The sequence below is a fragment of the Vidua macroura genome, chromosome 6 (genome assembly GCF_024509145.1).
Source record: "Vidua macroura isolate BioBank_ID:100142 chromosome 6, ASM2450914v1, whole genome shotgun sequence".
In the NCBI taxonomy this organism is placed as follows: domain Eukaryota; kingdom Metazoa; phylum Chordata; class Aves; order Passeriformes; family Viduidae; genus Vidua; species Vidua macroura.
Genome location: NC_071576.1, coordinates 24,666,134 through 24,676,681, shown reverse-complemented (window position 1 = coordinate 24,676,681; position 10,548 = coordinate 24,666,134). Strand labels below are relative to the sequence as shown.

At 46.7% G+C, this 10,548-nt stretch overlaps 1 protein-coding gene across 1 annotated transcript; it reads right to left on the bottom strand.

Annotated features, from left to right (window-relative positions):
• Window positions 1-8,432: 8,432 nt before the first annotated feature.
• Window positions 8,433-10,232, bottom strand: NKX2-8 (NK2 homeobox 8). Its single transcript, XM_053981612.1, has 2 exons — window positions 10,067-10,232; window positions 8,433-8,977 (listed from the first exon to the last, which is right to left on the bottom strand). The coding sequence occupies exons 1-2, from the start codon at window positions 10,230-10,232 to the stop codon at window positions 8,433-8,435; spliced, it is 711 nt and encodes a 236-aa protein (XP_053837587.1).
• Between the last annotated feature and the right edge of the window lie 316 nt (window positions 10,233-10,548).

Here is a 10,548-nt window from a genome sequence, read left to right as displayed (position 1 = left end):
CTGACATTCATTTTCATCAACTTTATGCCTTTTTCACCTTGCGCTTTAACAGCCTGTCTCAAAGGGTGTTAATGAAGTACAAATAAGTTTGGTCTGTGGAAAAGAATCCTGCAGAAAATACCATGCGTGGGAAGCGATCCTTCCCAGCACCTGCATGTCCCCTCCAAACCAAAGGCTGAGCTAGCTGGAGTATGTTATGAGTGATACACAGATGATCAGTAAGCTCTTTGCTTGGCATCCCTTTTTCATTATGCTGCCATTTTAGAGAAATGTTTTTATAGCCTCTGCTTGATTTTTCATCAGATCCCTTCCTCCCTGTGATTCCTCCCTTCCTGCTTCCTACAGAATGTGGCCAGCTGGTTACTGCTAAATTTAAACAAAGATGCGCTACTTGTAACTCTCTTTGCTTCATGCACACAATATTACTAGCCTAACTCATCTAGAAAGAAGTACTTCTATTTTGATGTGCACAAAAACTGTAAGCCCAGATGAAGGTCAGTGAAGGCTGTTGCATAGATAGATCATGCTGACAGGGAGTGCTCTAACTGGTTTTTTTTGCAGCAAAGTGCTGATTCAGTGGAATTGGGAAATTTGAGGGGTACATGTGAATAGTGTTCAATATGTGGGAGCTTGATGGGAATTCAAAATTGGGTGTCCAAGGGAAGCCCACAGAGCAGCTCCAAGAGCAGCAGCAAAGCATGGCCCAGGTCTCCATCAGTGCTGTAATTCTGCCATGCTGATGCACAGTGAAACACCCAGCATCTCCTCTGAAACAGAAATCCTTCTTTCTCGTCAGCTCTAATTACAACAGCACACCATGTTTAAACAACCCATAAAATTGGGCATCAACAGAGAAGTGACTCCTTGTATCTCTGAGATTCATGCAGCATCCAAGAACTCAAACATCAAGGAGAAAACAGCAGGTAGTTTAGCTCCCAAGATCTCTCCCCTGCTGTTGTTATCATTGACAATGAAGGCAGTGTTGTAAGTGCAGAGTGCAATGGACAATTCATGCACTTACCATATCTTGCGCTCTAGCTACAGGCGCGTGATTTTCTGAAGAAATGATGACAGGATCAAACATATTCTGGCAGATACTCACAAAATCAGAGCCCCTTTCACTGAGTAAATGACCGTAAAAATGCTTTGAAGATGACAATAAAAAGTTATTTAATCATGTTCAAAACAGAAGCACCTGCCAAGTCAATATGTAATTTTTTTTACATGATTGGCTGATACAGTGACAATAGTGAAAAATGCAAAATGAGGCTGTTAGGAGCAGCTACTGGCCTGATTCCATAGTAGGCATAGCCTGATGGTGGAGAGAGCAAGGAAAGAGGAAAGAAAAAGCAAGACAGTCACACATACATTTCCTCAGCCTCCTGATTTTTCAACTCTTTTCCCAGCTGTTACAAGGCGCCCTTGGAAGTCTGAAGATGTCCTTAGCATGCCCCATTTTCTGTGAAGTCCGCGCTAGAGGGGGAAAGGACAGTGACCAAAATGAGACCTAAGACAGAGTGGGTGATTTTCATGCTGCCATAGCACAGGGGAAAAGGTGCTGGGGAGAAAGGTGGGGATCTGGCCTTCTGCTATCATCACTGCCTTAGGATAGCTGCATGCTTGTAGGTGGGGGCTGCCAGAAAATAGAGACACAGAGTGTTATGTGCAGCTGGGCACGGATTTTTCAAGCAGCCCAGGAGAGCCCGCACCTGCCATCAGCAGCATGGGCTGTGGGGCCTGTACTGTTACACAGCCTCAGCACTGCCCTTGCAGCTGCATCTGCCCCAAATTCAGCAACTCTTCTAGGCAAGTCATTTACCTGGTGGTTGGCATATGCAACTGTAGCATTGAAGAGCTTTCTACTTATACCTGGTGCAAAATCCTCTTTTTGATACTGATTGATTGGGTTCTTTCATGATTATCTGAAAGCAAAGTAGCCCAAGAGTGGTGATAATTTGCATTCTGGTACCTGAAGCCCATCAGGTAGCAAACAGAAATGTTCATACTTAAAGGTCAGAAGGGTCAGTTCTGAGCAAGCACTGTCATCTCCAATACACTATGAGCCATGGGGATCCCTGGAATTCATTCTCAGCACAAGGCAAATATCTATGACTAAATGAGAACATTTTTGCTCAAATATCCCTTGAAAGTTTTTCAGAGTCAGGGATTTTGTCACCAAATCCTGGTAAAAAAAGGCCTTATTATTCTACTAGTTAGGAGTTGTGACAAATTTCAGAATAGATTTTGTCAAACTATTGGACCTCATTAAACATTGCTGCTGAACAGAAAGGCCTTTTATGCCCAAGACTTTGTTTGCTGTGCGAGTGCTTTTACCTCAGTTGCTTCACCAGCCTCTTTGGTAAGCTAGAATAGACAGGACACCTACCCCAACCTTCACTCCACAGGATGATGGCCAAGTCTTCACCTTTCCTGTAGTTCTCCCACAATGGCTCTTGAGTGATTCAACATCTTTTTAAAATGTAACACCAGAACAGTATTCCCGTAGTGCCTTGAAATTTAAGTGCACTCAAAACTCAATTCTCTGTTGCCCAAGGAGTATTTAAACGATAGTACTCAAAGCCAAAAACAATAATAAAGTCTAGGTTTCTTTAAAGCATAGATAAAGTTATTTTTCAGTAGCCAAATCTGAATACAAAAATGTGGCAGTATTCACACATGTACACATTGGTACTGTGAAAACTGAGTCTGAAGGTTACAAGGTAGTAAAATTATTTCCCCAAGTTCATTATATTAGACATGAGTGAAGAAAATAGAGTGCAAAGTTACTGGTTTAAAAAGAAAATATGAGGGAGGAAAGAATATTAACACCATATCAGCCACCAGTAGAAGGCAGCTAAGCCATGTACAGAGGAAATACTTGTGGTGATGAAGGCAGAACTTCAACATTAAAGATCCCAACAGTAGCATCCTGAGGCCAGTGCAGGAGAAGTAAAGGGAAAAGCTGAGTAAAACCAGTCACATCTACCTTTTAACTGTGCATACAAATAGCATAGAAGGATATCTGATAACAGGAAACTTCCTGAAAGTCACAGACAAATGGAAGGGATCATGAGGACCTCAAAAATGGTGCCCAGAAAGCAGCAGAAGATGAGTTTTCTGAAGTGTGATGGCAAAGCAATCATCATGGATGATACTGCATTTTGCAGAAAGCAGATGTGTCCAATTAGGAGCTCTACATAAATGCACACAAACAACAGAAGTTTTTTTTTTCTCTCCAGATTGATATTTTATTATATTTTTAAGCAGCTATATTTATGACCTAGTAAAATCATGATTAGTGTTGAATATCATAAAGCCATTACTTTAGTACCAAACCCCCCACCAACTCAAAGAGGAAAATAAGGACATAAGAGGAAAACTGCATTCTCAGTGTAAACAGTCAGATGCTTCCTGCCAAAAAATATTGCAAAGTCAAACACTGTGGGAATATCAAGAAATCATTTTTGTCCACCCTATGAACTAATGAGCAGGGCTGTCCTCCATGGGAGACGCCCCTGACTGTTCAAAAGCAGCAAGGACAGTCCCATGAAAATACATCCTGTGCAACAAAAGTGGTGAGGAGATTTATTCTTTTCACTGTTGCTGGTTTTCCTGTGTATTTTTGCTGTCTCTCTCTCGGTTTCTTTTCTCTTTTAAAGTATTATTCATCTGGAATCAAATTCTGTGAGATTCTGAAGAGGATATCTAACTCTGAAGTTGAAGAATTAGATTGAGAAAAGGCCTGTGAAGAAGTAAATGATTGGGTCTCCTTTTATTTAGGAAGGTAGCCTGAAACCAGTGGATGTCAGAAATGGACTTTTCTCCATGTTGGTCCTGAATATTAAAAAAGTTGTAGCTGTGTTCTGGAGAGATTTTTGCTTTTTCCAAAACACTTTATGACCTCTTTTAAATAGAAAAGCACTGGAGAAAACAGGGTAAAAACTGCCAAAATCCTTGGTCTAGAGAGCTAATTTCCTTCATCATTTAGAAGGCAATTGTGAGCCTGAATACGATAAAAAACAACCTGATCTCATAGCTCAATAATTTTTGCTTAGTGGCAGACAGAGGTCTCTTTAGGCTTGTTACACCCAGTAGCTGTGTGATTTTTTAAAATAATTTTAATAGTGTTACTGTTGATCTGAGCTCCTCTGCTCCTGAGTGTTACTTGAGCTCTATGCTTGAGGAGCAAAAAGGAACTTTTCTGCTATGGATAACTCCATCCATTGCCTCCTTTCCCACAGGAAGTTCACTTTTAAACTGAGTGCCATGGTTTAACTCCAGCCAGCAACTAAGCACCACACACTCTGCCACTGACAGTATGGGGGAGAGAATTAAAAGGAAAAAGTGAGAAAATTCATGGGTTGAGATAAAGGCAGTTTAAGAGGGAAAACAAAGGTCACTCACACAAACAAAGCAAAACAATTCACTTCTTCTCATGGGCAGGCAAGTGTTCATCAGACAACAGTTACTGGGGAAAACAAATTCCAGAGCTCTGAACAACCCCTCTTCCTCCTTCTTCCTCCTTCTTCCTCCTTGTATCTTAGCTGTTCCCATTTCCCAAGAAGCAGCAGCTATCAGGGACTCAAGTCCAGTAAGACACTATCTTAAACAATGAACTGCAACTTCTGAGGGTCACTGAGTACACTGGGAGAGCCAGAACTGAGCTTCTCCACAAACAGAGTTGGACACCACCAGTTTCTGAAAGCAAAGTGAGCTCTCTGTGATCCTAGAGCACCAGCTGGGCTCTCAGCAAGGGTGGAAGGCCTATTCCCAACAAATGCTACAAGGTACAAGGGGATGAAATTCCAAAAGTTTCGACAGACCTGACCTGCACTTAGATAACAGCACAGTCCAGATGGGTCATTAACCAAGACATACATACTGCAAGGCTGCCAGGAGCCTTTCCTAAGTCAGTGACAAGAGAATTTGGAGCGTGGCAGAGCTCTGCTTCAGTGGTGATGTTTTTCATCTGTTGTAATTTTTAAAATGTATGGTGTGTGTATATACAAAGATGAATGATGGATGTGCATTGGCAGGGGCACACTCAACTTGTTCATAAAGTATAACAAAGAGGCTGGATCATAGCTCTTTCAGAACTATTGTCCAAAAATTTGAGGCAATCTGGTGACTTGTTTTAATGTCTTAGTTCTAAGTTAACAAACATGTGCCCAGGGGCTCCCACTGAAACAGGGCTGGGCCTTTGCAAAGTCAATAGTTTATTTACTAGCTAAGAATAAAGCACACAGGAATATGTTTGTAGATGTTAGCAATGCTTTTCATTAGCTCAAGATGGCATTAGGTCTTGATCATGGTATGCTTATTCATTAGGTTTCAGTGAAATTCACAGGCCTGTTTGCAGGGTGAAAGTAATAATGAGACCTGGTGGAGAAAAAGAGAAAAGGCAGAAACTGTGCATTCACCCCTTTGAGGAGGAGGCAAAAAAATCCAACAAATGAGATGATTTCATGCCTTATCAAAAAACAAGTCAAAGTGACAAAAACTACATGGAAAAGTGCTAAGTTTCTCTTGTCCTAAAGCTGTTATCAATGGTACTTATGAAGAAGTATCTCCTAGATACAGCTTAACTGTTGGTAAAGTTAATTATTTTCCTTGCTAAATGTGCTTAAAATTTAGACAGATTAATTTGTTTCTGTCAGGAAAAAATAATATTTTCAGTCCCACCCTATCCTCTTCACAAGACTTCTTCTTTTCTATAAATCTCCATAGACTATTGAATTTCCTTGTTTTTTAATATTCTTCTTTCTACTTGGATGCATTAAAATAAGAGGGCTGCTTTTTTTCATGCTTGAACATGTCTCTGCCATCTTCCCTGCACCTCTGTTGAGACGCCTTCACTCACCCTGCAAGAGCACCTCGTTAGCCTTTGCCAGTGCCTGGGAATTGCACCTTTCTCATTCCCTGGACTTGGTAAAAGGCAACACTCACAAATCGCACATTTTTTGTGAAGAAACCCACATCAGGTGACATTGCAGCTGGTGATCAGAGAAAATCACTACAACCTGGGATTGGGAAGGGACATCCCCTGCATTACCTGGATGTACAGTAGCTCACAAAAGCAGTAATTTAAGGCTCCTATTTTGCAGAGCCTTCCTATAGCCGTTTGTGGGCTCTTGGACAGGACAGCAGCTCAGATGAGTGAGAAGCCAGGGAAGGATCCTTCCAGGTGAGATGCTGCAAACACTCGGCAAGCTGACGGAGGGTAGATTTGTGCTGAGGAGGAGCAGTCTTGTCCCATTGTCTTTGTTTCCTTTTCTAATGACGTTATCACACTATTTTCACAGATGATCCTGCTGCATAGCTGGGTTGCAAAGGGTTAAAATGGAGGGCAGCATCTGTACTTTTAAAACTACATGTGACAAAGTCCATTGCTTGAAGTCTGGGTCCTTTCTATCCCCGCCCCTCCCCAGCTTCCAGTAATCATTTATTATTAAAGGGGTTTTATGATACAAATTTGATAATCTCCCATACACATTGGCACTGTTCTAATTGGAGTTGTAAGCCCATAAAATTCAAGCCCTTTGTTTTCATGAAGGCCACAAGGTTTTAAAAGATGCTATTGTACCGCCTAAAACCCATAAAATTGTCACTAGGGACTGATTAAACAGTCCTGAATCGAAACAGTGCGGATTTTGTCTAGGTCCTTTTCATGCACAACAATGCTCTTTTCAACCTCCAAGACAAAAGGAGGTTTAAGGAGCGATTCTCTTGGAGATTCTTCTAAGATAACCCCATCCATATGGGAGACAAGGTGGCCAGCAGCTGAGACGAAAAAAAAAAAAAAGATTTCGGATGGCAGGAGGAAAAATAAAGGGAAAGGGGCGGGGGAAAGACAACAACAACAAAAAATCAAAACCCACCAACCAACCAACCAAACAATAAAACCAAACCCAGGTGACACAGAAGCTATGTTTCCCCAGGTCCTTCTCGCACTGCCCAGAGGCCCGATCCGCTCTGTGCCTCCGTTTTGGTACACGGCCTCCCGTGCAAGCAGGGAAGGAGATGTAGGTGGGAGGACTGGCGTCCCTTCGTTCTCCCCAGCCTGTCCTGCACTGTAGCTGGGTCTGTTCCTCCCGCACCGAGGACAGAGGCGACACCGAGCTGCCCAAGTGGCGGGTGCGAAGCCCTGGGTAAGGTAGGGCTGGGAGGAGATCGGGGCCATTCTGGCGGGGGAGGCGGCCGAAATCACCCACGGAAACTGGTGTGTGCTTTTGGTCGCCTCCTCCTCCGCGACGGCAGCACCTCCCAGCTTCGCTTTCCGTGGGCTCCTCGGGATGTGCAGTTAGCACACCACATCCCAGGGGCATACCACGTCCAAAATTATCCCCTTCCAGGGAATTTAAAAAAAAAAAAAAAAATCCCCACTTAAATATCTTCTGTGGGTCCCTTTCCGTCGACACCTTTTCCTCGGCGGCCACGTTGTCTGCATCAGTCCCCGTGGGGTCTTTGCCCCAGATATTCCCTCAGCGTTCGTGGTCCGCAGGTGCCGTCGGAGGGATGAAAGCAGCCAGTCTAGTCCATATTTCAGGAACCTGGGTTTAGCTTTGTAGGGAGTTTTAGGGTTTTTCCCCATTGGAGGTTGGCAGATAATATATATTATTATTTTCACCCCAAGGCAATAAAATCGATAGTTTATCAAATAGTTTCAAAACATAATTTTCTTGGCTAACCTTGCCCAGTAGAAATTTGGAACGGTTTCAGGCTAATGGAAAAGATTAGCTTAATTCTGGATCCTGCCTTAGTGCCTCTATGGAAGACATCGCCGCTTAAAACGCAAAGTCGTGGGAGCGGGAGTCGCCAGAGCAGGAGACTCTGGACTCACGCGTCCTGTAGGAATTATGACCGCATTTACAGTGAGATGCTTGCAGCAAAATTTATTTGTCATTTACCGGCTCATATGGATAAAATAAAAGAAATTGAAAGTCAAATTCGACCGGAGATATTGAGACAAGTATTTAAGATTTTATAGCACAGGAGGCAATCCTACGAAACAGTCCCAATCGTCAAAACTACACTTCTCTGCCGGGAAAAAATCATTTGCCAAAAATCATTTTATTAGTCACTGGAAGAGTCAGCTATTTTAAAATACACTAGGTCGCTAGGACGATCATTAATTTTTAACAAGGAATCTCTCGAACAGGAGGAGGAGGAGGAGCGGAGGTTTTACAAAATTCGCGCCTCACGCGGCATCCTCGCCCTCGGGTGAGGCCGGTGCAGGGGAGCGTGGCCCCGGCCAGCTTCGTTCCGGCCTGCCGCCGCCCCGGAGCCGCGCTCCGCCGCCCGGCCCGCCCGAGCTCGGCCGCGCGGTGCCCCGGCGCTTTACGCGGCGCCTCCCCCGCGCTACAGCCCGGGGCTGGGGCGGGCGGCCCCGCGCCCGTGGGATGAGTCCGGCCCCAGAGGGCTGAGTGCCGCTGTCACCATCCCCAGGAGACGACGGCGGGGTGCGCTAAGTGCTGGTACGCGGGGAAGACGCCGAGGGCGGCGGCGGGCGGGCAGGCTCGGTAGCCCGGCAGGGCGAGGGCGGCCTGGGCGCTGCACCCCGCCAGGGCGCAGCCCAGCTTGGGGCGCGCTGTGGGAGCCGGTGGGCTGGCGGGGCAGCCGCGGCAGGGCTCCCCGTCCCGCACCAGGACCGGCACCACCACCCGGCGCAGCAGGGCCGGCGGGCGCGGCTGGGGGCTGCCGGGGCCCTCGCTTCGCGCCCGCTTCATCTTGTAGCGGTGGTTCTGGAACCAGATTTTCACCTGTGTGGGGGTGAGGCTGAGCAGCCGGGCCAGCTGCTCCCGCTCGGGCGCCGAAAGGTATCGCTGCTGCCGGAACCGCCGCTCCAACTCCAGCGTCTGCGCCTTGGAGAAGAGCACCCGCCGCTTCTTCTTCTTCTCCTCGGCCTCCGAGCCGCGGGCGGGGAGCGACCTTTGGGTGGAGTCGGGCAAGCTCATCTCCGGGCCGCTCTCGTCGGAAGCTGGGGACAGCGAGTGGGTTAGAGAGAGGGAGCAGCCGGGGCCGAGAGTGCGGCAGGCATCGAGGAGGCCGCCGAGAGCCGAAACGCCTCTCGCAGGGAGAGCCCCGTCTGTCTACCGGGCCGGATTAATCCCAACAGTCGAGGAGAAATGTGAGCTAACCCCACGAGCACATTAAACCTAGCCCACGGGACGGAGCGGGCTGTCGTCCGGGCTGGGACCCGCTCTTCCTCGCTGGCAATCCCAACAGGGTCACGGCCGCTTCGCCGCGCACAGCCTGGGGATTGCGGGCTGCCAGCCCTCGTGTTCACTGGATACTGAAACAGAATATGGGGCTCCCCGGTCCTTTCATAACTGCTTTTCACTCGCCGCTCGATTACCTTAATATTTAACCTATCCCGGGGGTGTTCCCGCACCCATTCAAAGGACGATATCCCTCTGCGCACCCGGTATACACAGGTATACAGTAAACGCTGTATGTCTGTGACACAACTTATGTGTGTGAGGTGCGACCAAAGTGCTACACAGCTGGGTTTGCGAGCTGGAGCGTGCCCGCCGCGGTGGCAGGTGCGTGGATCTAAGCGGTGGCGCAGGGCGCTCCGCGGCAGCTCGGGGAGGCGAGGCACGGGGGGTTGCTCAGCTTTCCTCTGCGGAGCGTGTGGTGGCCTCAAACCCTTCAGCACAAAAAGACAGAATTTCTTGCAACAGTGAAATGGGGGTAAAAACTAATCCGGGAAGTAGGCTTAAACGATAAGCGCACAGAGAGAGATGGACACAGCCTGAGATTTTGGTTTCTGGCATAGCTGGGAATATGCACTGATCTACCAAAAAAAATCCCAAAAGCCTCCCAAAATAACCCACAACAAAGAACAAACCATCTTTTCTGTCTTAAGATCGTGCCCGGGACATTTCTGCTGATTCGTTGTTGCAATTCAGTAATATTTTATAAAATTCCCAGCCTGGATTCCCTCGATCCTGTAGGCTACGTACACTGTCAGTTCGCTGCTTCGCATCTTCGTCAAAGGAATGGGGGGAAACAAATAAAAGATACTTGTGCGGGGATGGCGAATTCCTGTCCGTTTTATACTCACAGGGATAGTGATTCCTGTCTGTTTCTATCCACCCTCGATACGGCGAGCCGGTGTAGTTCTCCGCTGAGTGGCGATGGTCAGAGGCTTGCTTTATGCTATTAGCATCCTGCTCTGGTAAATCCAAAATGCTCCTCACTGTAAAACTGATCCTCCCAGATGTGGCCATGGTAGGTTGTGCACACACCCCCCAAAAATATCACCCCAAAACGAACCCCCTTCCTTAAAAGCTGCGAGGAAAGGATTGCGTCCAGTTACTGGGGAATCTCTCGGCTCAAGAGGACCTTCCTTTCCATCGCCACCTAACCCCAAATATTAGTGTCGTTTACAGAGGTGTCCTGTTTATATAAACAGTCCTCCCCACTGCAAACACTGCCTGCTTTCAAACCGTCCCTGTCTATAGGATGCTAAGTACCTGAATTAGTCAAGTGCTAAAGCCCTAATGGGAGTAGGTGTAACCCCCCCTCCCGCCACCCCCATGAGAG